The following is a 27,280-nucleotide window of genomic DNA, read 5'->3' as shown; positions in this document are numbered from 1 at the left end:
TTTTGTTTTAATTTTCAACTTTAACAATATTCTACATAGCCTTAATAAAACACTGATAAGAATAATTATTTCTTCTTTAGATGGAAAGAGTAATGGAGAAATAATCACAAATTACTAAAAAACCAAGGAAATTAATGTTTGAAATTCATGTGAGGAAGAAAATTTTGATCAAACTGTACCACATATTCTATACACTGGAGTCAAATGTAAGGAAGTATATTTACAAAACCATTCACAAGATTTTTCCAGGTATTTCAAATTACAGAGCTAAAGACATTACCATCACAGTCTCAGTGGAAATTTGCTGCCTTCTGTCAGAGACCAAGAACCACACAAGGGCAAAACCAGAAAGGATGCAAGATCTTTCTGTTACTTCACGAACAGCAAAACTGAATCGCGAAACTGGGTTTATATAATACCTTAATCTGACAAAAGAAAAAAACCAACCAACCAGACAACTTTAAATGTGGAGGTTACCACATAAACCCTTCTTTTCCTCCAGAATGTAAATATTAACATTCATTCTTTCCTCAAATTTATATCTTCAAAGAAGACTACATCATTGTTGATTTTCAAACATATGGAAATAGTCACGGAATACAGCACACAAATTTTCACAGTGACAGTCAAATTCTAATCATTATTTTGACTGATAAAAATAGCTAATGTTTATACAATGCAAATTTGCCCACTGTACAATCTCTTGCACCAAAACCCATACCAAATATTTTTCAGTACCAGTGCACTACCTTATGCATCCTAAACTATGGAACAGAATCAGTTCTCTTAACAGATCTGTATCTCCACCAGGGCTTCTGGTGGCTATATCGGGTACATACTACAATTTTTTTCTCCTCCTGTGCTGTCATGATCATGCCAGCAAAATACCGTTGGATGTACCAATCTTAAAATTTCAAAGCACAGAACAGATATTAATTTATGTCTACAACACTAAGAAGCAAGCAGGTATTTTACATACCGGGAAATCAAAGAAAGGTGAAGTGCTTTGTCTAAAGGCACTTGGAAGAAATGAGTAACAAAGCCATAATTAAAATTCAACATCAAGCTTCGTGTTAATCCTCTAGACCTAACTGCCTTTTTCAAAGTGCATGATTTGGAACATCAAAAATAAGAATCAGTTCAGTCACTTTTCTCAACACATGCTTTAATGATAAAATAAAACACCACATTCAGCTTCTTCCTCCGTATTGGCACGAACAGTCATCCTTCTTAGGAATCAAATTCATTAAATCATTTTGGATTTAAAAAAAAAACCAAACATTAAAAAGGAAGCCAAGTCACAGATAAAATTTAAATTCCACATTTGATTTAGCCTCTACCTCTGCATACTGACAGACTCACAGGAAAACACACATACGTGCCAGGTATGCCAGTATACCAATTTGCACTAGACTGATTTAATTAGTTTGCTTTCAATGCAAAGGTGCAGCACCTCAGCAATTATGAGATCGTTAATACAACAGAGCATAACAGCACCTTCAGAGATCTTCGTCTAACCTCTAGGCACACATATAACTCCCATTAAGGCTAATGGGAGTCACATGTGTGCATCCAAGGGAGAAGAGACCCATTAAAACTGATACAACATATCCATTAATCTTCAGGTCACTCTTAAGGTCAAACATTATAAAAATGTTTATGAATAGTACTTACTAGGTATGCACAGTGACTACTTTGGTTTTAGGACAGACCTGTGAGCAGTTAAGGCCATGGAAAATGTCTGCTTTAAAAGCATCACCATGTTTCAAGTAGTGGCATGGAAATTTGAGGGTGCTTTTCCGTAGTCAGAGAGGACATTCCTCTATCATCTCCTGAAAGAATTAGAAGGATAGATATGACAGGGCAGGTTAGACACGACTGAAAACCTTGGACAAAGGTATGCTCTAGCTTTTCATTTTTCTTCCATCCTCAACTTTCTTCATATTTGAGTCCCTTAGTTATGGTTTTCTGCTTCAGGAAGAACATTTAACTGCAGTGACTAAATTCCTGATCTGTGCAGTCTGCTACAAAGACACTAGAAATAAGATTTTGATTCCTGAATCACCAGCAAACCACAACAATTCAAGCACTGCTTGCAGGGAGGAAGGGGTCGGTTTAGTTTTTAAAAGAGAAAGGTAACCTTAGTTTGCTACCCATTCCATTCTGTGTGTCTGAAAACTCCCTTTTTCACCACTGTAGTATAGTTTAAGCAAGCATGCTCTTTTCCAGCTTAGAAACAGCTAAGGCTATCCAGTCTGTAAAACTGATCTGATCAGCAATGAATTTGCTGTCTTGATCCACACTGAGTCCTGGAGAAGAGAGATTTCTTAGCAGCATGGGGGCCAGATGATCTCCATATGAACAGAGCAGAAGGAACAGCAGGAGGAAATCCGAGTGTCAGATGAGTACAGAAATGAGGACAAACTTCAGATATTAACTACCCCTATTTGTTTACTGTTTCTTTCGAGAACTGGAGTGAACAAGGAAAGGTGGCTTCATCAAGGGTTACTCATGAACTATTCTGAAACTCATCTTCCAGAACTCGTGTCAGAACTCTTTATTCTGCACGTGAGACTTGTTCAGCACTCTCCGATTACGCTTCCTGTTACAGGCTCTGTTCGTATTCCAAGCATTGACAACTTAGCACTGCAAGCTTTTGTTCAGAGACCTCATGTGACAGACATAGGTGGTCAGCTGCATCTGGAGTGTCAGGTCAAAACACAGGTAAGAGGCTGGAGAACAACCTCTCAGCTAGAAAGCATGGCCCCCAGAGACAGTGACAACATCAGCCCCACCAAGAAATAGCATATTGCTTCAGTCTTGAGTTGCAGGTCTTATATTGCCTTTCTCTGGTATGCCCATGTCACACAGACTATCACTTCACAAGATTTTTAAATGCTGCCATAGCTTTTTACAGTGCCCTGCACAAGGAATTGTTTTTCTTTATTTCTAGTTCAAATATTCAATGATAAATAAATGATAACAAACAGAAGATTAATTCAATGATTCAATTAAATGAATTACTCCTCAGAAGAAATAAATGATTGCCCTTTTTTTTTTTTTTCCCAAAAACCTTGGTGTATGTGGCAGACAATATAAACATTTGGGGGCGATTTTTTTTCCTTTATTAGTAGTCATAAGCCTTCTACTACAATGTCTTTCTGTGAAACAAATGAGCTGTCCTAGCTCAAAAGATAAAGTTACCTCATTTTGCTTAAAATGTAGTTTTAATATAAAAAGATCTAAACCCCATTTTGTGAAATCAGTCATGTGAATTAGACTTATTCACTTCAAACAGTTCTTCTGAAAGAGGAATTACTCATTGTAACAAAGTTAGGCATCTGTTTTGAAGATGCTTTACCACTGTAAAAAATGACATGTAAATAAATATTCAACCAAACTGTTCTTTCAAGCTCATAATATTCATGGAGGGCTGTATCCTGTTTTGTGACACCACAAGTAGTCCAGAGTGCTACCTAATTTCTCGGCTGTGAATTACACAAAAATGGTATAGAATCTATCAATACGTGCCCATGGAATGCCCCCACAGCCTCCTTAGCACAGATAACCTCAGCAAGGTATCTGAAGAACTGGTGATGCAGGATGTTTTTCTGAGTATAATGGCGTTGCTGTTTCTTTGCCTGATTGTTTGCTGATCAGTGGTGGATGGAGGTTCTGTATGTTGCAAAATGTGTGAGAAATTGTTTTTGGATGGCCTTGCAGTTTCTGGACCATCCCGGAAGAACCCCCACTGAAGAAGATAAGGAGGACTTTAACCATTTTAGGTAACTTAGTTTAGAAGTATCCATGTGAATTATGTCAAAATGTAAGCATAGATAATAGAATCACTAACGAGCATTCTTTAAGATAAGATGTATCAAACATGCAGAAGATCACACTACGCAGAATCATCCGAGAAGGGTCAAGTAACGGACAAATGAGGAAGACTATGGAAGACCACCAGAGGACTCCTGAAGACCACCAGAGACCTTCAATGCACCTGCGTAAAAGACATTTGCATATGCTAATAGTTTTCCCAGAAAACTAATGAATATGTATAACATTTCTCGGAAATCTAGTGAATATGTATGTAGAACATGTACTTAACCTGCACGATTAGGCCTGACGGTGTGCACGATAAGTGGAGCGATCCCCCATACACCCAGCGCTACAATAAAGAATGCCTGCTTCCTAAAACTCCAAAATCGAGTCTTGGAGTTTCTTCGACCGGCTTTTTCGGTATCACTGGGACCCCTGATGTCACCTGTGAATCTGTATTCATGAGTACACCAAAACTAAATCTAGTTACTGTTTGGAAATAAATAAATCACTATTTGAATATCTTTTAATTTTTATGTTTAATAAACAATGTAGATTCCTCTCAAGCTGTTCAGCCACATTTTAGAGTTCCCTTTAATTTTCTTTCTAGAACCGTAGTAGTCAACTTTCCAATGCACTTTTCCCCACCTAAGCGTGTAATACATTCAAATAACACCTTCTCAATCACCTAAAGCACTTTGGGACCTGTGAGGGAGGACTTGGCTGCCACGAACGCCCGCAACCAACGGATCAACCACGCATCAAACAGCGCTGGAGTAAAGCTGCTTCAGAAATACCTGCCTGCAGCACCCACAGGCTCTTACCACATTTCCTCCCTCGTCTGCTCAGTTTCTCCTCTCACAGCCCTATGAATCCCGTCAGTAAACGCTACATAAGCCCCTCGCCCCCCACGGGCCGCGGCTGCACCCCAGGCTGCCCTCGACTCCAAGCTGCTCGGCCTCGCCACCCCCGCACCACCCTCGGTGACCATCCCGCCCCGAATCGAGCCGGGAGCCCTTCCACCGCCACGCGGGCGGCCAGGGCGAGCAGAAGCTGCTGCTGGCGCTTGACAAGCTGAAGACGGCGACACCGCAGCTCCGCTTCCACCGGGACGATAGACCGCTCGCAGGGCCCAGGATGCACACGCTGCCCGGCGGCCCCCGCTCGGCCTTAGTCCGCTCCCCCACACTAGGCCCGGCAGCCGCCCCTCCTCCTGCCTCTCCCATTGGCTCCTCATCCTCACCCCGAGCCACTGATTTGCTCTACGGCACGTCAGTCAAATAGCCCCGCGGTTCACCCTGGCACGGGTACCGTCCCGGCAGCCCTTCTAGCGCGTCCTCTCGATCTCCCAGAGTACTTCCTGCAGAGCCACTCTAGGCGGTTACCTCCGGTGACCGTGGTTTGTGCCGCAGCCGCTCTAGGCAGCAGGAGCTGGCTCTATGACCTGGCGGGGCCTGCCGGTGGGACGGTGCCCGGGGGCGACAGCCGGGTGGCGGAGGGGAGAGTCCCCGGGGCGGCCCGAGGAGGCTCCGTCCGCGCAGGCCTTCATTAGGAGGCTCGAGGCAGAGCCCTTCGCGCCCGTACCCCTGCGGAGGCCCGGCGGCGGCGCAGGTCAGTCGGGGCGTGGCGGGACGGGACGCGACGCGGCGCTGCCGCCGGCCTTCCCGGCGAGCGGGACTGCAGCAGCTGCTGCCGCAGCCGCGGCCCTCGACGGAGCGCGGCCAGGCAGCTCCCGCGGCCCGGCAGGCTCGGGGCGGCTGGCCGGGGCGCGGCGGCGGGCCCGCAGGGCCGGCGGGGCAGGCCCTCTGGGTCAGGCCCGGGCGCTTCTCCAGGCCCTGCTTGTAAAAAAACCCTTGCGTTTCGCCTCACGCTCCCTCCGGGCGTCTCAGTGCTGTGAGTCCCACTGCCGTTCTCTTCTCCTGTGGTGTGCCTCGGTATGCAAAGGGACTGCCAGGTTTCCAGCTAGGCCCTGGGTATAAGGTGAGAAAGGACGGAGCCTGGTAGCGCGTGCTCTGTGGAAAGGGCATAATTTTCAGGCAGAGGCATATGTTACTCTGAATTGTTTTTCTGATGTCAGCCGAGGGAGCGAACCAGTTAAAGACCTCTAGAGGTCTTTTCTGTGACTGCCTGCTATAGGCGACAAGGCTTCCTACAGGTACTGCCTGCTAAAGGTGACAGTGGCTTCTTTCCACTTTCTGTTAATCCAGTTTTGTGCAGCCTGTAAGTGTAAATAACAAACTGTTAGCGTGCCACAAAATTAATGTGGATTTAGTTTGAATGGGCAATGTGTTTTTGCAGAGGGATGAATTCCGGTTATGATAATAGTCCATACCGAAAACCACAGCACTGTATGTTACTTCCAATCCCTAAGTGTATTTCACTTGTCAGTGAGAGGGAAGTATTCACCATGGTCAAAGATGAAGTATGGCCAGTTTATAGTAAAATCTTATTCAGAAATATTTAGCGATTTGTTTGATTTTACTGGAAGTTAGTGAATTCTTGTCTAACTTCTTTGGAGTTGTCATTAATATGTAGTTCAGCAACAGTCGCTGATAAAATTTTCACTTTAAGACTAATACTATTTTTATTCTTTATGAAGATCTATTTTATCAGTGCTTTCTTCTCCAAACTTTTTTACTTCTTTATGCTTCAGTTTCTACTAATCAGCAGTTTATTTTTCACTTCCTGGCTGTCCTTTATCACTAGTTTATCTAATGAAGTGATTAGTAGGAAAACAGCTGAAGGTGTCATTGCTGGGACGTGAACTAGAGTAGCAAATAAACTATTAAGGGGAGTAACGAGTCACTTTTTTTTTTTTTTAAGTTTGTTGATACTGCATGAAGTCATCAATTTCAGTTACTTGCTCTGGAGTTAGAGGGATAACTTCACACCTATTAGATGTATAAATGAACTTGTTAAAAAGGCTTTTTTCATTCTTTTTAGTAGAAATGGAATAGACCAGTAGGGCATATAATCAAGAGTATTGGAGGGATTTGATACTTATATTTTAATTTTTCTGGAATTTACTATGGAAATAGATGATCACGTCAGTATGGGAACACCTACTGCGGTCGCTGGTGCTCTAGCAGTAGTTGCTAGTAAGAATACTTTTTTGGAGTTAAAAAGCTATATTCTCCACAAACTCGTTCTTTGGAGAGAATAGCTCACCATTTGTATCTTTAGTGATGTATGTGGAGAAAAAATAGTCCTGTGCATGAGAGATTACACCATGAATAGGCTAGTTCAAACTAATTTCAGTTTTCTGTAAAAAAAAAAAAAAAAATCCTTCTAATATTTTGCTATCCTATACACTGCAGTGATGTTTTGAAAATAACTTGTCTTTTGGGTAAATCAGATATTACTTTCATTGCTAAAAATTGTCAGAAGTTTGTGTCTGCCTGTGCAAACATATTCTTCAGAAAGCAGCATTATTATTTTTTTATTTTTAAAAATATTAATATTTTAATAGCTTATTTATGCTTTAATTACTGAGTAGAGTCAGTGAATTGGAAAGTGAAATACATTTAAAGCTATTGTCTATGAAGGTTTGCAAGGATCTTATATCCTCTTCTTGGCTACTTATCTGGGTTGTATTGTGAGAGGCTGAAAGAGGCAGGGTGTTTGGGTATTTTTCATAAGTGACAATTTATACATAGATATATATTTAAAAAAACCCCAATGTTATATATATTTACAGGTTTTAAAGTAGGAATTGAGTATGTTTATTGAGTACAGAGCATAATGAAATTGCATTAATCTGGGGCCAAGGCAGCTGAAATAACTCTTTGCTTAGTTTTGCCTCTATTTGTAAGTCCTTTTAACTTCTAGGCCTGCCTTGGTTCAGACTTGTGGTTTTTTATTTGTTGAGATCATCCTTTTCACCAAATGAAGAAAATCAGTTCCCATTAAAGCTTTAGTGAAACTTTTAATGTTGATATAATTGAGTAAACAATTATAAATTAGACATTGCTCTGCATGAGTGGCAAAGTATCTTTTACTTATGTTAGAAATGTTGAAAACTGTAAAGTAATACCGGTGAACTTACATGTATCTGAATCAGCTCATGTTTAAGTCTCTCATGGCTACCCTTAGAACTCTTAGTACAGCAGTACAAGCATATAAAATATCATCCTCTAAATTTATTTTTTAAAAGTTTAATTTTCAGGTAATGGGCCTTCAGATGCATTATGAATCTACCCGCTGATTAAAAGGCTGACAGGTAGCTGGAATGGTCTGCCCCAGTTCATGTTGGTGGATTATTAAGGCTTAAGCTAGGTATATGGAATGTCTGTTTTGTGCAAGGAGGGTGTTTAGATTTGGAGGGAATTTTTTTGTTTGAGAGCTCTTTGTGTTTGTCTCCTATTAGATTATTTCATTTTTCCCCCACCTCGAGACTGTAGGTATAATTTCTTTTATTAGAGAAGGTGGTGACTCACAGAAAGGTTTTGATGCTCACTGTGATTCAGGACATGTAGGAAGCAAATGTTCTTGTGATGGACTAAATAAAACTCAATTAAAACTTGCAAACAGGTATTGATAGTATATAAAGACTTCATTAGACCCTTCATAGAATAGAATGGGAAAGGTAATTTCTATACTCTGATAGTTTGTGACACTGTTGCTAATCTGAGGACCTCCATTTGTGCTTTGACATCAAATGCTGTTGTGCAAGTCAAGAAAGTCATTTGATCTTCTCCTGTGTTTAATCTTTTATAGTCTTTAAAAGTGGCAGTTCTGAAAATTGCTAAAGACGGCTGCCCAGAGAATATTTGGGAAGGAAGGAAACAAGTTTATGACTATATACTATCAATACAAAAAAGTATATTGTAAAATAAATGAGTCTTCAAGTTGTAAATAATCAAGGAGTAGGGAGTGATGTCTGAATTATTAACATATATCTGGATATAGCAATGAAGCACATGGTCTTTCGGGAAAAAAAACCCCATTTAATTACATATTCAGAATGGGAGAGAGTGAGAATGTCTTTCCTTTTCCTATTTTTTTAAACATATGAAAGTCATTTCAAAGCTGTGAGGTTCAGGGTAGGGGGAAAGAAAGGAGGGAGGAGAAGAACAGATGTCTGCAGAAAAAACAGCAGTAAATTAAACAGTAGACAAATCGGTCAACAATTTGAGGTTATAATGTAAGTACCTTATTACCTATGTGCTGTATTTCCGTACTGGTTGTAATGACCTACTCTAAAAACAAAAAACAAAAACAAAAAAAACCTTCAGTAAATTAGCTTGTAAGCATGGTGTGCTCTAATAAGAAGAAAAATAAGATAATAATAATAATAAGAAACAAACGTGAATAAGCTTTTGAATTGAAAGATAGCTCTGTATTTAATAAGAAATGTTCTTCATATATTACCAATAAACTCATTCTGGATTAACGTCAGTCTAACTGAGAATAAGATATATTATATTACTTTATTTTTAATATCTGACTTCTAAAACTTTTTAGATATTTAATGATTTTTGGGGCAGAGAGTTTTTGAAGATTCTCAAGGTAATACGTTTTTAATAAAGAAGTTCAGCATGTTTGTTTGTTCCAGTTTAGCTCATGTCTCCTTTAAGCTGTACGGTCCCTGGTAGAAACTAATGTAATTATTTCTTAGTCAGTTACTGATATTAGTGCCTGCTTTCTCTGAGAGCCTGGTTTAGGTATTAGAAAGCAAGATCATTGCCTTGGACTTCAGGAGAACAGACTCTGGCCTCTTCAGGGATCTGCTTGGAAGAATCTTATGTGATGAGGCCCTGGAGAGGTGCAGGAAAGCTGGTTGATATTCAAGGATCACCTCCTCAGAGCTCAAGAGCAGTCCAGCCCAGTGAGTAGGAAGTCAGGCAAAAATGCCAGCAGTCCTGCATGGATGAACAAGGAGCTCATCACAAAACTCAGACATAAAAAGGAAGCATGCAGAAGCAGGGACAGGTAACCTGGGAGGAGTATGAAGGCAGTGTCTAGGCATGCAGAGATGTGATTAGGAAAGTCAAAGCCTGCCTAGAGTTGAACCTGGTGAGGGATGTCAAAGGCAAAAAGAAGTGCTTCTGTAAATACATCAGTAGCAGAAGGATGACTGGGCAAAATGTGAGATCACTGCTGAATGAGACAGGGGCTCTGGTGATGCGGGACGTGGAAAAGGCTGAGGTGCTGAAGGCATTCTTCGCCTCCTTCTCTACTAGCAAAGACCTTCAGGAATTGTAGAACCCAGGGGAAAGTCTGGAGCAGGGAAGATGTATGCTTGGTGGAAGAGATTTAGGTCAGAGAATATTTAAGTAAACTGGACATATATAAGGCTCTGGGCACTGATGGGATGCACCCGTGAGTGCTGAGGGAGCTGGCTGATATCACTGTGAGGATGCTCTTGATAATACTTGATTGATCATGGAGACTGGGAGAAGTGCCTGAAGACTGGAGGAAAGCCAATGTCACTCCTAACTTCAAAAGGGCAAGAAGGAGTACCCAGGGAACTACAGGCTGATCAGCCTCACCTTGATCCCCAAGAAGGATGGAAGGTGATGGAGCAGCTAATCCTGGAAACAATTTCCAGACACATTAAAGACAAGAAAGTGATCAGGAGTAGTCAACATGGATTCACCAAGGGGAAGTCATTCTTGACCAACCTGGTAACTTTCTACAATGAAATGACTGGCTTGGTAGACGAGGGGAGGGCAGTAGATAATTGTTTCAGTAAGGCTTTCAACACTGTCTCCTGTGACATCCTCATAGAGAAGCTGGTGAAGTATGGGCTGGGTAAGCAGACAGTGAGGTCAATATAAAACCTGCTGAACAGTTGAGCCCAGAGGGTGGTGATCAATGGTGCAAAGTCTAGCTGGAGGCTAGTAACTAGTGGTGTACCCCAGGGGTCAGTATGGAGTCTGATCCCATTTAACATCTGTATTAATGATCTGGATGATGGGGCAGAGTGCACCCTCAGCAAGTCTGCTGATGACACAAAACTGGGAAGAGTAGCTGATAGGTCAGAGGGTTGTGCTGCCATCCAGAGGGACCTTGACAGCCTGGAGAAATGGGCTGACAGGAACCTCATGAAGTTCAAGAAGAGAAAGTGCAAAGTCCTGCACCTGGGGAGGATCAGTCCCATGCCTTGGTGTCTGCTGGGTGGCATCCATCTGGAAAGGAACTTTGGAGAAAAGTCCCTGGGGGTCCTGGTGGACACCAAGTTCAAAATGAGCCAGCAATGTGCCCTTGTGGCGAAGAAGGCCAATGGTATCCTGGGCTGCATTAGGAGGAGTGTTGCCGGCAGATCAAGGGAGGTGGTCGAGGACCCTCTCCCTCTCCTCAGCAGTGGTGAGGCCATGTCTGGAGTACCGTGTCCAGTTCTGGGCTCCCCAGTATAGGTGAGGCCTGGACATACTGGAGAGCCCAATGAAGGGCCACAAAGTTGATAAAGGAACCGAAGCATGACTCCTTTGAGGAAAGGCTGAGAGAGCTGGGACTGTTCAGCCTGGAGAAGTGATGGCTCAGGGTGGTCTTATCAATAGCTATAAATACCTGAAAGGAAGGTGTAAAGAGGACGGAGCCAGGTTCTTTTCAGTGGTGCAAAGTGACAGGACCAGAGGCAGTGGGCCCACACAAACGCAGGAAGCTCTGTTTGAACATCAGGAAACACTTTTTCACTGTAAGGGTGACTAAGCACTGGCACAGGTTGCCCAGAGAGGCTGTGGAGTCTCCCTCCATGGAGATATTCAAAAGCCGTCTGGACACGGTCCTGGGCAACTGGCTCCAGATGGCCCTGCTTGAGCAAGTGGGGATTGGACTTTATAAGCTTATGATAAACACACTGATCCCTTTCTGCTTGCTCCTGTTATCACATTTATAAAAAATAAAAATGGAGGGGGTAACAGTCAACTCTGAAATTTTCTCCTTTTCTTCCTTTTTTTTTTTTTTTTTTTCTTCTCAGCTTGCAGTAAATACGCAAGCAGTATTTGGCAACCCACCAGTGGACTTTCACACACATACTTTGGGAAACTCAAGAGGGGGAAGCTGCTCTGTACTACTTTAGAATTACTGCAAAAAAAGACTCCTTTGCCAGCAAGCTTAGAGAGGCATATTTTTCTTTAAATCCCAACCAACTCTATTCTATAAATATTGTGAAGTGTCTGTTGGGCCTTCTTATCATAAGTACCCTTAACTCTCTACAAATGTATTAGCCTTATACATATGTTTAGCATATACTAAACTGAACAACTCATAAGATATAAAGTATGAAAATGGTGTATTTGCATTTGTATGTAATGTATGCAGTTAGAAGATGATAATTTTGTCAATTAAAATAAGTCTTTCACTAGAATACCCTAATGTAAATTTCTCCCTAGCAAGGTCTGGTTTCCAAATGTTAACTTTCCAGGAACATCTGAATTCACACAGTGTTTTAGAGCATGCAGAGAGCAAATTTAAACTTCCAACCTAAATGCGGGTAAGTTGTGTATTACTGAAAATGTGAATAGACTCAAACTCACTGTATTGCTGCTGCAGTTAATGATCACAGGCCCTACAACTTGTTACATCTCTTGGACTGCAGCAGAAGGTTACTTCAGTACGGTGTTTTTAAGCAGGCTGCTTATGCTGTTTTCGGGTTTTTCTTGTTGGTTTTTTTTTGGGGGGGGGTGGATAGGGTTGCTTTTTCCCCCCCCCCCCCCTTTTGAGACCTAATAGAGTATATACTTTTTCACATAGACCAGTGAAGGGAGGAAGAGAAAGGGTATGATGCTACAACTCTCAGTTTAACTAACTAGTATGCTCTCAACACCAGCTATTCCACAGCACTCCCTGTACTCTCCAAGTAGTAAAGTTAAAAGCAGTGAATAAAAAAAAAAAAAAAGTGTGTTCTGCTAAAAAGCTGCAGGCTCATGAGTCAGATTGTGCTGTATGTGGACAGAGAAGGTAACAGGCTCTCTGTCCTGCAGTTTCTCAGATGAGCTAAATGGTCTCTGTGGCCATGCATCTGACCTACATCTACAAGCATTGTCATTTCACATCTAAACTTTACAAAAACCTTCAGGAGAAGAAGAACAGAAAGGATGCTATCCCTTTGTAATGTGTCTCGTGGAGATGGTGGTAGGGTTTTTTGGTTTGGAGGTGGAATGCAAGAAATTTGGAAGTCTGAGACTATTTCAGACTGTTTTCAAAAGGAAACTAAATGCAGCTTTTTCAGAGGAAGAAAGGGTTAAAAATTAAAAGAAAGAAAAAAATTGTGAGATGGAGGAAAAAGATGACAAATACATGATATGGGAAGAGAGGAATTATGGCAATGGTGCAACTCTTGATTCAAGGTTGACTCTGACTGGGTCTGGGTACTTCCTTCTTTCCCTGCAAGAGAGGACCTGTGGAGGTTTTTGGCCTTTAGAAGTAAGTTGAATCACTCCTAATAGTCATTGTGTTTGTATCAGTAGCTGCCTGGGAACAACCTCTCTAAAAATGCTGTCTCTGCCACTGCTTATCTCCACCGTCTCCATTTTTGTTAATATTGGCAGTGGGGTTGGAAAAGAAAGGAAATAATCTGAATTTAAATTCTAAGAAAACTTGAAAAATACATTAAAAAAATAATATTCAAAAACAATATTATTAATTCTATAAGCAGAGGAGCTGACAGAAGATATCACAGGAGGGGGCTGGCAAGGAGAAAGGAACTTTTCCTGGGAAGGAAATTAATGTAGGACCATGACACTGTGGGGCATAACTAAATCATGAAGGGGAATTCATGTTGGAATTGCAGAGGGTTTGTAGAAGCTGTCACAGTGTACAGCTCAGGCTGCCTAGTAAGGAAATTATTATCCCTCTTCTAAACTGTTACATGTAGTATGTATGTGCAGCTGTGCCAGTGGATTCTAAAATGCTAATGAAGTTATAGGATTGAAGAGAGTGTGGTGAAAGCATATCAGTCTTCCCTTGTGTGCTTAAAGTTACCATAATTACCAAGTAATAAAACTGTCAAGATTTGGGGACACTGAGCACATCTAATTTTCCCAGCATCCCTATTAGTCACTGTGTATGCCAAACATTTCAAAGTACAATCATATCAAAAATGTAAGAGTGGGGAGGAATTGCATAGTGTTACTTATTTAAACAGAATAGCCTCTCACCTGCAAGTCTGCATGAGTCCTACAGTGAACTTGTAGAAATAATTATTCTTTTTCTTTCTTTTCATTTTTGAAAGACAGCAAAAAGTTTCATTATTTGTATTTACAGTGTTGTGGTGTTATCCTTGCACATTCAGCATGTTGGGTTTGAAGACCGTAAGAACAGTTCTAGTCAAATGAAAGGCTTGGTTTTCTATCTTGCTATTGCCTCATGGCAGATGTGAGAGTATGATGCTGAGAAGCAAAGGCAGCCAGTTTCATGACTACCTTTTTTTCCTGGCCCTGATGCTCTTCTTACTGGTACTGCACATGTCTTACCTGATTTTGTGGTGACCTGATTGTGTACTAAATCTGCAGAAAAACAAATTTAAACAGGTTTGTCTTCTGCCATTTTAACATGCAAGAACAGTTCAGTAGAGGGTCAAATGAGTGTTGGCGCTAGTCTGTGAGGAAAGGTGGCAATACACAGTTGAAGGAAGATGGGAGGGAGTGACCGTAGCTGTCAGAAATTACATCAGCTTATGTTTCTGTAGAACACAAGCCTAAGAAATGAGACATACGCATCAGGTAAAGTACTGTTCTTTATCCTTCCACCAGTTCAGAGTTCTTGATTATAATTAGATACAATTATTTGTAAGTTATGCCATATAATACAAGGCCAAAACTTAAAATTGACAGTGAACAGGCTTGTCTTTTTATTGGTGCAGGGCCTTCTTGGCTCTAACATGAATATATACAATCTGTAACAATGTTGTTTTTACATACAGTCCTACTTTTGGTACAGATGTGGACAGAGATTAATTATGAGTTAGCTATGCATTTAGGACAGATTTTTACCTTTCTCATCTAGTAAGTGTTTCTAATAAAAGGTTAAAGGACTTTATGTTCCTGCAGTGCAGGACTTGGATCAGCAGTGTTACACTTGCATATCACTGAATATTCATGACTGCAGTTGGTATGCATATGTATGTAAAAAGGAAGAAAGTTGGAATAAAATCTGCACAACGACTGTGTTTCACAAATTATGAGCGTAAGGTGTTTAATGCAAAATTTCAGGGTTCTGTCATCTGTGGTAAATTGTATCAGAGTATATAGAACAGGCATTGCTTCTGAATGCCTTCTACATATCTTCTTAATCTTTATCCTGGCATCTCCATACCTATCTAGTGATCCATTCATATGGATCAGACATGTAGGAGCAGAACAGAAACACAGAGCTGTGAAATGGGAATTTAAGTTAGATGACTTTTTTTAGGTAGTTTCGAATGGAAGAAAGGTAAGGAGGGGCATGGAAAAGATGCATAAAATTGGGATTGATGCTGTGCTTGACAAATACGGCTATGTGAGGTACAGTGCCCTTACAACAGTGAAAAGCAGGTATTGCGTATGTCGCGAGGCATAAGGCTAACTTTTCAGGCAAGTACCAGTAACCAGCAAATGAAGAGTTATGGCTATAACTGCCTACAGTGTGCTCACAACTGTTCATTCATGTTCTGTCTTTGAACCATTCTGAAATGGAGCTGCATACCTCTGCCACCATGTGATGTTTCACCTTTACACAAAGGATGGCATAGGTACTAAGCTTTACGTCCTTTTCACTTTTACACGTGCAATGCAATAGAACTTTCAGTTATCCATCCTTATACCAGAACCTCGTATCCTCATCATAATTAAAATCTTTTGAAATGCAAGGGTCTCCCTGTCATCTGCTGATGCTATCATCAACATTTGAGACCTACGTTTGTAGCACAAGGGATCCTTATCTTTCCCATGCTCTTACACCTCCTGATACTGGTTTAGTCAGAGATGTTGCCCCTTCCTTGCAAGGGGCTGTTCCTTGCTGGTTAACCATCACAGTCACAACTCTGTTGAACTACTCCAACCAAACCCACTGCCATTTTGATTCAGAAACAGTAAAGGTAAGGCACTTCTCCAGATAATTGCCATTACCTAATTCCTAAGAAAAAGAGTCAATATTGTGTTTCGGGCATATATTTTGACTCTTCATCTTAGCGTTCAAGGGTTTTTTTGAACCATGTTTTTTGGAAAGCCTGAAGTTACAACACAGCTTTGTTTTGTTAAGCATTTGGGGTTTTAGCACTGGTTTAATTAAAAGGAACAGCAGCTAGATTTCATTTAGTATAGCAGAGAATGGGAATTTACAAGCAGAATTGACACATCCCTTTAGGGATGAGTTTGCAATTTGCCATACTAAGGAGAGGGATGACAAAAAGCAGGAAATAAGATGGGGGAAGAAGTAGAATGGGATATGGAATAAAGAAGAATGGTGATTGAACATATGACTTTTTACATGCTTATCTTCCTATTCACTCTAATAAATGAAAATTAGGGCCATATCCAAAAAGTTGGTAGGATTATGCTATCTATGGCTTTTATGCTATGGGGAATACAAATGTACTTTGAGCTTTTGTAGCCTTAAATTTAACATCACAAATTTTAAAAGGTAGTATTTTAAATAGTAGTTATGCAGTAATTTGTCTATCGGATCTAGTTGTTTGCATCTAATAATCTGTCTTTTAAGAGTGCTGACTGATCACAATTTCTTCTGAAGTCAGTGGGAGCTTTTAGCATTCAGAGTATCTTTAACAGTGGCCAATAATAGTCTTGGTTGCTAGAATTCATTGAGAGAATGTATTACACTGATGCGGGATTTTCAGTTTCCATCAAATACTGACAGAAATGACTGATGTACAGCTTCTAACAGTGCAGCACTTTCCTACTGCTCTTCATTACTGTTGTATCAATTCTGGCTCTTCGGAGCTGGTTTTGATTTTGTAACTTGAAGCCCTAATATTTTGACTCTGGCAGGTAGTTTATGGAAGATGAATCAATGAGCTATCGTTATGTTCTCTTGCTGTCTCCAGGCATTCAGCAGTGGCTGATCTCTTGTATCCCATTTTATGAAATCTAAGTTTACTGAGTTAAAGTTGGAAAAGCAACCTGTGATTTGAATGTATTTGTGTCTTGTTCTTAGTCTTCAGACATCAAATGTAACTGTAGCATTTAGGATTCTGGGATTTGTTGCTAGTTGCTTACTCATTCTCCTTGGTGAAAATCTTAATTTCATCTATGGGATTGATTTGTTACACAGTCAGTCATTCAGTGTTTTCCTTTACTTTGTCTATTTTGAGATATAGTCCTGCCTCCCAGGAATATAAGAAATAAATAATATTTTCTGTGATGGCAGTGTATTACTGGTTTTTCAGTTAGTGTTAGTAGTTATTCCAAATGGTAAGTATCAGTTTATGTTCTTTACAAAATGATAGGTATTTAGCTGAAGTATATAGAAATCCAAACAGTAATACAAAACCAATCTTTTGTAAGGTTATTTGAGGTAATGATATAGTGCTAAGTTAATTTTACAGTGATTAAGAGACAACACAGTTGGGGCTCCCAATTAGACTTTGATCTGAGGATATTTCTCTCTACACTTGATGAGCAAGAAAGAGATGAGAATTAATGGTAAGACATGAGGCTTTGAGCAGCTGGGGTCCAGGTTCTGTGTTTTATTATGAGAGTTGATGTAAAGGAAGATTTTAAAATTAACTGGATACATATAATTTGATTTCTCATCTTTAAAGTTTATTGATTTCAAATTGACATCTAAATATTCTCTGCTACTGAGAGTAACTGAAAAGAACAGTTAAATGGAATACATTTTCACCAAAAAAAAAACCCCAAACAAACCAAAAAACACAAAACCAACTCACAAATCCCACTTCACACTAAAAAAAAAAAAACAAACAAAAAAAAGCTCAACATTCTTGTGGGCGGAAAGATAGTTTTCTTTGCTATCTGTTGATATCCTAACTTTGTGAACATAAAAGGAGGAATAGTAGACTACAGGTATGGCTTGTGCTCTCTCTCACACCCAGTATGGCAACACTGAATGCACAATACCAAATGCATTGTAGCTCCTGAAGAAAAGAGGAACTGTGTGTTAGTGATATTCTCTCCAGAGAGGGTATGATTCCTAGCATGCCCACCACATAGTACTTCCGCCTGCCTGGGCCATAGGTCTGAATGCTGGGACTTGGCAGAATCTAGTCTGTTGAAAAGGCTAAAAAATGGCTATCTTTAATGTATGTCCTGTTATTTCTTTGTGTAGAGATAGTTTATAATAATAAACTAAAATAATAATGAATGTTAGACTTGATATATCAGGAGTTCTTCAGTGGCCTGGAAATCAGAAGAGTTGTCCAGGCAAAAATATTGCAACATGATTAGCGATGAATGTAAATGAATAGCATAGGAATGTACGAATAAAATCAGTGACTCTAAAGAATAAAATAAGTTTCAATTTACAAAGCACAAGAAAAGAATTAATGAAAAGGTCCAAAACTCTAAATAAGAGGAGGCACAAAGGGATGGGTCCATTACCTAGATCTGTTATTAAATAAGAAAGGAGAACAAATAACAGATTTTCAAAGACTGATTCTTTACTTCATACTTAAGGAGATATATTGTGACCTGCTACTTTCATAAAATTAATCTTAGACAAAAAAATAAGAGTGGAGCCAAAGCACAGAAAGAATAGCCTGAGGAATCTTAATATAGGTGTGCTCAAATGGCAAATCCTAATAAAATTCATCCTAGAATGATTGAGGAATTAGGCACCACTGATTTTATATATTTATTAATTTATTTATGTATGCATTTATTTTATTTAATGTCCCAGAGGGTGAAAATAGCCAGCGAAATGGGTTTGTGTGTGTGTGTGTTTGTGTCTCTTTATTCTTCTGTTAAGAGAATTATTGAACCTGTCAGTTTCAATTCCAAATAAAGATTCAGGAGTAAATAGTTAAGCAATTAATTTGTATCTAAAAATGCGCAGAAGAGAGATTGTATAACAGCCAGTATGGTTTGACATGACCTGTTCCTAAGAAACCTCAGTCTGTTTCTCCTCTTAGAAAGGATGGCAAACTTAGTAAGTAAGAGGAAAACTTTAGGTAAATACAGCTTGATTTTAATAAAGTCTTTTTTCCCTACTTAAGCAAGCTAAGGAAACATTATATCAATACTATCTCCATTAGATGCTGATATTATCAGCATCAAGTTGAAAAATTGCCTTTACAGAGTAATAATCTGTAGTACCCTGTCAAGATGAAAAGGCATTAATGAGTTGGCTGATTGAAGAGAACACACACACTTAGAAAAGTTACTGATGATACTAAGTGGGAGAGGGGTTGAAAGTTTTGCTGGTTTTTTTTGGTTTTGTTTTTGTTTTTTTTCTTTGTTTTGAACATAAAATCTGAATCCAAAATACTCTTGATGAATGTGGAGAGAATCTGTGAAATCAACAAGATGAAAAGCAGTGCAGGCAAGTATGAAGCACTGCATTTAAGAGGAAAAACTCAAATACATGAATACAAACCAGGAAATAACTATTCAGAGAGAAAAATGACAGAAAAAGATCTGATGATATAGTAGACCTCAAGGTAAATACTAACTGTGCTGCTTGACAAAAGTAAGGCTTTTTTTCTGGAGGATCATACCAGGCATGTTGTAGGAAAGAGGACATTGTCTAGTTTGGCAAATCTTCTATATGTAGTTGGTCCCCTCACATGCCTCATTGCTTTTTCCTCTTGAGAAGATGCAGACAAATTGGAAATTCTTCTCCATTGTTGTTTTCTCTTGTGGAATGAAAACCATGTTTATTTGTAATAAGGATGCTTTAGATTGAATATTAGAAAAAGATTCTTTGTAATTATAAGGGTGATGAAACACTGGAACAGACTACCTAGTGTAGAATCAGCTGTCTTGGTAGTTAAATATCTGTCAAGATATTCTTGAGCCTGTGTTCATGCTGAGGTAGGATTAGGTAGTCTCTTGCAGTCCATTCCATCTCCGCATAAGTACAGTGCTCAGACTACATGTTTTGGCTGCACAGAGAGATTATCTAAAATAGTTAAATCATGAATTCTGTGAAGTAAATAGGTGTTCTACTTCTTGCATCCTAGATGCAATTTTAAGTTAGAGCAGTAAGGAACAAAGCTTCATTTCTTACTTAATAAAATATATTTTTATTTGGGTTCCCAAAAAGTGTTTTGACAAGTCATACTTAAAAATATTTTGAAGCTTCTGCATATAATATATGTCTGTCTATCTTCTAATGACTATGCTAGAAAAGCAGGGAATTGCAGTAGCACTGAGACAGTAGAAACCCCTTGATTACTCATCCACAGTGGAATAGTCCTGTGGAAAAAATGGCACCCTGGAGGTTACTTGGATTTGTCTATTTCTGCAGGCAAAGTTTACAGACCTGTAAATTTAAATGTAGAATTTTTGTGGGCAGAATGCATTGACAAATATGCCTGATGGTAATACATCTCATAGTGATAGTCCCAGAACAGGTCAATAATAATGCTTATATTGATAGCAGCAATGCAGGAGATGTTACTTGGTATTATAGCTAAAATCCATGTTATCCCCTTAATCATAATTACATTAATATTGACAGGCTGTTGACAATACTCACATTACTATTGATAGATTTCTGTCAATAACATGTTTCCAAATAAAATATATTCATTCATAATTTGTACAATGCTCAATAACAGCACTAACATGTACCAGAAGAAATTCCTCTTTCCCTGGTGATACACGATAATTATTCTTTTTGTTGCACAGTGTGCTGTAGAAGTGGGATTTTTCATTTCTTTAGTTAAAAAACAAACAAACAAAAAAATCAACAGGCAAACTATAGGTTGTTTAAGAAAGAAATGTTCTGTGCTTTTGTTTTTTCTGGGAGGCAATTTTTTTTTTTATATGCAATATCTGTGACAGTGTAAAATCAGGGGAGAGCCTTTCAAGTAGTAGTCTTCACTGTTCTGCCTTAAAGTGTATTTATGTAAGAAGTTAATCACATGTAGAGATTATTATGTATCTTCACCTGATTTTTGACTGTTCAATTCTGATCACATAAGCTAAGCCTGATGGCATCCTTAACTGAGCATTGATATTTGTCTCATTACTGGGTCTACAATTCTGAGTTCTTACCTTTTAAAAAAATTAAATTAGACCAAATAAGAGACTTAAAACAGTAAGGACATGACAAATAGAATTTAATGCAGAAACATGGAGGAAAACCAGCATTCTCTTTATAGTCTGTGTAGCTCAGCAGACTATGGAATGCAAAAATAATGTTAAAAAGTGTAAGTTAAATGTCTTGACACAGGCTGTGTTTATTACATAGTTTTAAACCAGAATATTTCTCATTTATTCCTACTCTAGGACCACAATTTGTGAAAACAGTAAAAGCTGAAAAATCTAACAAATTTCTGAAAGGTTTTGTATAGAGGAAGTAATTTTAAAAGGGAAAACTTAATTTATTATGATTTATTTATTCTTTATTTATTAGCACTTGAAAAAAATGGACACCATAGACAAAGAATATAATGACAATTCCCTACTATAGCAAAATAGAGATTAGAATTTAGGTCTCTTCTCTCAAAGAAACAGTTGCTGTTATCCAGATCATTAGGACATTTGCAGACATTTTTCATAGGAAAATACAGATTTCAAACTTTTCCTTGTAATGTTTGTCTGTGGGAAGTAAGTATCTACCCTATAAGTGCAGTAAAACCTTAAATCAGTTTGGAAGTAAGCATAGTGTTTAGGAGAACACTTCAGCCTGTAGGTAACAGTAAGCACACTGAAATGTGCTTACACGTTAAAATCAAAGCTATATGGATATAATCTTCAAGTAACTTGCAGGGTCTAGTTAACAGCCATGGCCTATGGCAAACTTTCAGTGATCTTAGCAACAAAGAACTTCAGAACAATGCCCAGTTTTATTGCTTAAATTGAGAATGCTTACCTAAGTGTTCATCAAAAAAAAAAAAAGCTTTGCTTACGTAGGAATATTATAAGCATAATTTAAAAGATTTTAAAGGAGTACATCTTTATTATTAGTTGCTTATGTTTTTGGCTGATACTATTTTTTTTCCATATAGTTTGTATAAAAGTGACTTCAAAGTTGAATCAATCTGCTAGTCGGTAATTCAGGAAGAGACATTAAATATGTCACAGTTAAGCTATATATGGTGTTGATTCTAATTTTTTTAAAAGGAGACTTGTTGGATTTCACAAGATTTCAAAGGTTAACAAATGGTGGTTGGACTTGTTAGTTCAAAAGCGGTTCCCATTTTCTGTGTACAAAGTTCCAACCCACACTGACAGATTCACTGAAGTTACTTCCTTTAAGTAAAGTTCTATAAAGGATCATGGACATGAAAAAAATGCGTATTGTCACAAATCAATTAGATCTTACAGCGAGGCATGCACAAATTTTTGGGAAGATCAAGTTCTGGGGAAGATCTTTATGACATCTAGCCCATCCTCCTGTGAAAACTGGGGATAAATTCAATGCTAGAACAGGTAGCTTAGTGCATTGTTTGGTCAAGTTTAAGAATCTCCAGGGATGGAGATTTCACAGTCCCTGTAGATAAACTTCCAGTTTCCTTATGTCCAATTGGAATTTCTCATGTAGCAACTTACCAGTTGCCTCTCTCTTTCACTGAATCTCACGGAAAGGTTTGACTTAATCATCTTTGTAACCTTTAGGTAGTGGAAGATTACTATTAGATCACTTCTTAGCTGCCTTTTCTTCAAGTTGAACAATCTGAGTTCCTTCAAGCTCTCCTCATATATCAAGTGTTGGGGCTCCCTAATGGTATTAGTGGCTGGACTCTTTTCAGTTTGTTGACATTTCTTTTGTACTATTGATAGAAAAGAGGCAAAACTGGATGTAGTGTCCCAGGTGCAGACTCACCAATGCCAAGTAGAGGGGAATAAGCACATCCTTCAGTCTGCTGGCTATATATGTGCTGAGGCACTCCAGTAGGCATTATTGCCGCAAGGATGCACTGGGGACTTGGGTTCAGCTTGCTGCCTGCCAGAATGCCCAAGTCCTTTTTTGCAAAGCAGCTATGCAGTCAGTCAGCTCCCAGCCTATAGTACTCCATGGGTTTTCTTGTGTATTTCATGATCAGTCATAATCGTGTGTATTTGACAGATTTTCCTTGAACTTCAGAAGGTTCCTGATGACCCTTTCCTCACTTGCTGAGGTTTCTTAAGATAATCTGGCTATACTGGGGGGAAAAAAAAAAGTCTGCACAGATTTAGCCTACCTTATTTATGAGAAATCTCCAACAGCAATTTCTCATAGCACTTGAGATAATGGAAGACAGCTGAAAAAGATGTTGTAAAATGGTTTTAGTAGATGGATCAAAGAAGCTGTTTGATAAGATGTCCCTTTCAAATAACTTTAGGATTTTGAAAGGGGATTTTTGTGTATTGGGAGTTGTATAGAACACAAGTAGGAGGGTAACTAAAATGAGTAGAATGGAGTGAATGAGTAGAAGGGACTGAGGTGTTGCCAGAAGTGAAGAAAACACTAGACTTTTAGGGGTTACGAGTGAATAGCACTAAACCAGTGACAGGTTCCAGAGCAGACGGTTATCAGAGGCTGTGGTTCCTAAAATGGTAGTGGGATGAGAAGATGAGGGCTAGGAGGGTGGATAGTCATTGGAGCTGGAGTTTTTGAAGTGATACAGCAGGATCCAGTAGGGGTTGAATTGACCCTTTGATCACAAGGCAGAGGAGGTAAGTTATTGGGATGATAGTGTATAGTACTTTCCAACCACACTTCCTGTGCTTTGGTGCTTACTACAGAAAAGACGGAAGTGTGAGTGAGACAGGCTTGGGCATACTGCCTTTGTATACCCTTGTATACTGGCCTGTCAGACCAGTGCAGGTTAGTGCGATGAACCCCATAGCTTTTTGCCTGGAGGAGGTGGCCTTATACTGCCTTCAGCCATATTTTGCTTGCTAATGAGGAAGGCAGAGCTTAAAGAAACTGAGTGGACCTATTGTATGCCCTAGCCATGTAGCCAGTCTTAGTTAATTGAAAACTACTGTTGTACACCATGCATTAAGAACAAAATCATATTTCCTGTTAACTTTCCATTATATTTTCCTTATAGACATGACCAATTACAGGTATAGAAAACAGCAGGAATGCTACAAATAAAGTTTTATACTGGGTTTTAAAACTTCTGGTGCACTCTGTTTCAGCAAACGGTTATTGGTTTAGAGGGGTTTTTGTTTGTTTTTTTTTTTTTTTTAGTATTCTTAGCATCATTAGCAACCATTCCCATGTAGGATCCTATACAGCATCTTTTATTCAAAGCAGTCTTGTATTATAGCAGGTTTTCCTCTTACAAATAACAATTTGAAGTACCTTCTTCTGTACTTTCTCCAGAAGGCTGTTAACCCTTGCTTGTCTGCAAAGAATCTGATTTAGAAAGTGAAATATGTTGCATACTATCTGAAATATACCACTTCTCCTAAATCACTTTGAGTTTTTTATGTGGACTAAAGGAACCAGAAATCAGTTACCCCACAATTTTGCGTTACTGAGGCATTATCCATATTTTGCTCTTGCAATTTATTGCATTTATTTTCTTAGTCACAGAATTCCAGATAAAATAACATTTAAACCAAGCAATTTTAAAAAATATTTTTATTTTTCTCTGTAATGCTTGAACAAGAAGAGTATACATTTGTTGAAGTTGCTAGTATATATTAATCATCTTGCCAGGAAATGTGTTACATGACAAGTAACACAATCCCACACCTGTCAAAAGACTCTAGAAAATATATGCAGGCTTCAGTGATGTACTTTATGATAATTTAGGTCTGAATGCTGAATATTTCTCTAATACCATATAATGATTCTTCTCTAAACAAATCACTGCCTTTATTTAGCAAGTTTTATCATTCCCACCTTAATTTTCATCCGTATCTTTCTGTATGTAATCATTAAATTCATTAGTATTTCTCAGATTTTACTTTCAGCTGCCGCTACTGAAGTATTCATATGGCAATATTTTCTATGCACCCCACTGTTCTGTTCTAGATTTTAGTTAGTATGTTCATTTTCTCTATTTCTCCATAAAACACCATATAGTTCTACAATTCTTGTTTCTGGTCTTCTGTTTTAAGGTCCAATTGAATATTACAGTTATGCCCAGCAATACTTTTTCTTAAACTTATTGTCCTGGTTTCAGCTGGGATAGAGTTAATTGTCTTCCTAGTAGCTGGTACAGTGCTATGTTTTGAGTTCAGTATGCGAAGAATGTTGATAACACTGATGTTTTCAGTTGTTGCTAAGTAATATTCAGTCTAAAGTCAAGGATTTTTCAGCTTCTTAAGCCCAGCCAGTGAGAAAGCTGGAGGGGCACAAGAAGTTGGCACAGGACAGAGCCAGGGCAGCTGACCCAAACTGGCCAACGGGGTATTCCATACCATGTGACGTCCCATCTAGTACAGGAACTGGGGAGTGGGCATGGGGGATCGCCGCTCAGGGACTAGCTGGGTGTCGGTCGGCGGGTGGTGAGCAATTGCACTGCGCATCATTTGTACATTCCAATCCTTTTATTATTACTGTTGTCATTTTATTATTGTTATCATTATCATTACTAGTTTCTTCTTTTCTGTTCTATTAAACCGTTCTTATCTCAACCCACGGGTTTTGCTTCTTTTCCCGATTTTTCTCCCCCATCCCACTGGGTGGGGGGGAGTGAGCGAGCGGCTGCGTGGTGCTTAGTTGCTGGCTGGGGTTAAACCATGACATTTATACAGTGAAATGTTAAATCTATGGAGTTTTCTAAATATCCGGAAGGTGTTAAACACTGTTCTATAACCAAATGCAAACATTACTGTTTGTGAGAAATAGTCCAATATAACTTATTTTGAGATGAAATTTTATACTGTTAGTGTAAAGCTTCCTGAAAGGACTTGTAGCATATTAATAACGTATTAATACAGCATTCTGAAGCAGCTTTTTTGTTATTTTTTTGTTTACTGCTGGTATATTACAACTTTGTTATCTTTAATAAGCATAAAAATAGGAAATGCTCCATTATACTAAAATCTATTTATGTTTATTCCTAGAAAGTGGTTTTGTGAAGAAATGGCCTCCAGCATTGGAAATGAAAAGAGTGTGAATCCTGTGCTCAGAATAAGTCAACTTGATGCTCTTGAACTAAACAAAGCCCTGGAACAGCTAGTGTGGTCCCAGTTTACCAGCTGTTTTCATGGATTTAAACCAGGCGTGTTGGCTCATTTTGAACCAGAAGTAAAAGCATTTTTATGGCTTGTATTATGGAGATTCACTATCTATTCCAAGAATGCAACTGTGGGACAGGCTATTCTGAATATTCATTACAAGAATAACTTATCTCAGACAGAGAAATACCAACCTCTGAGCAAACACCAGAAGTTATGGTATCTTATTTTCACTGTTGGTGGAAGGTGGTTGGAAGAAAGATGTTATGATTTATTTAGCAATCGTCAACTGCAATCTTTCTGCAAAATTAAGAGTTATATTAATTTTGGAGCTGGACTTCTTAAACTCTGTGGACTTCTAAATTTTCTGATTTTTCTTCAGAAAGGAACATTTTCAACGCTTACAGAACGCATTCTAGGAATTAGGTCGGTTTTTTGCAAGCCGCAAAGTGTTCGGCAGGTAGGATTTGAATACATGAACAGGGAGCTCTTATGGCATGGCTTTGCTGAATTTCTGATCTATCTGCTACCACTTATTAATGTACAGAAACTAAAACTTAAAATTTCTTCTTGGTGTTTGCCTATTGCAGGTAGTGAAAACACATTAGCAGCTCACTGCAAGGAATGTTCACTATGTGGGGAATGGCCTACCATGCCTCATACCATAGGCTGTTTGCATGTTTTTTGTTACTACTGTATTAAAAGTAACTGTTTATTTGATATGTATTTTACATGTCCTAAATGTGGGTCAGAGGTACACAGTCTTCAGCCACTGAAATACAAAATTGAAATGACAGAATTGCATGCCTGATATGAGGTTGCTTTGTTTTTATACTGTACATGAAATATTATGTTGAAGAGATTATTGTAAACAGAAAGCTTAAAGATGGGTTTGGAGACCCTGTAATTTGTTGTAACATATGTCTTTACTGGTCTTATTTTTTTAATGAGTAACAGTGCCAGCTTGCCTCTCCGAAGGAAAGAAAAGGAAGGATTTCACCAGCTCTTCTATTCTGTCAGGCTACTTGATACCAGTTTGGTACCCCTATCTTGTCAAGTCATTCCTTCTTAGATCTAGAGTCTGTCAGCCTACCACGTCCTAACTGCGTGCTATATACTTCCCTCACAGATAAAGAAGATGTCCAGTAAGCTTTTACCCATTTTGTGGATTTTCTCAAGCTTGTTGTAAAAGCTTCTGCCATTACCAACTTAGCTAGTAGATGGATTTAGTGGGAAAGTCATCCTTGTCATGCCTAAAGAATAATTTT

The 27,280-nt window shown here is 38.9% G+C and overlaps 1 protein-coding gene across 2 annotated transcripts; it reads left to right on the top strand.

The window, feature by feature from the left end:
• Positions 1–4,866: 4,866 nt before the first annotated feature.
• On the top strand, positions 4,867–26,878 carry PEX2 (peroxisomal biogenesis factor 2). 2 transcript variants are annotated; one of them, XM_052787174.1, is made up of 2 exons: positions 4,867–5,430; positions 25,899–26,878. In XM_052787174.1, exon 2 carries the CDS (start codon positions 25,918–25,920, stop codon positions 26,821–26,823), a length of 906 nt encoding a protein of 301 aa, XP_052643134.1. In that variant the 5' UTR covers positions 4,867–5,430; positions 25,899–25,917; the 3' UTR covers positions 26,824–26,878. The 2 variants fall into 2 exon arrangements, with proteins under 2 accessions (XP_052643134.1, XP_052643135.1); XM_052787175.1 differs by lacking the exon at positions 4,867–5,430 and adding an exon at positions 5,673–5,799.
• Positions 26,879–27,280: the final 402 nt, after the last annotated feature.

The sequence above is a fragment of the Harpia harpyja genome, chromosome 5 (assembly GCF_026419915.1).
Source record: "Harpia harpyja isolate bHarHar1 chromosome 5, bHarHar1 primary haplotype, whole genome shotgun sequence".
Lineage (NCBI taxonomy): Eukaryota > Metazoa > Chordata > Aves > Accipitriformes > Accipitridae > Harpia > Harpia harpyja.
Note: the sequence above shows the minus strand (reverse complement) of the source record. Positions and strands in the feature narration are given on the sequence as shown.

Excerpts from the sequence above, each read along its gene's own strand:
- PEX2 (XM_052787174.1), top strand. The coding sequence starts at position 25,918 with ATGGCCTCCAGCATTGGAAATGAAAAGAGTGTGAATCCTGTGCTCAGA.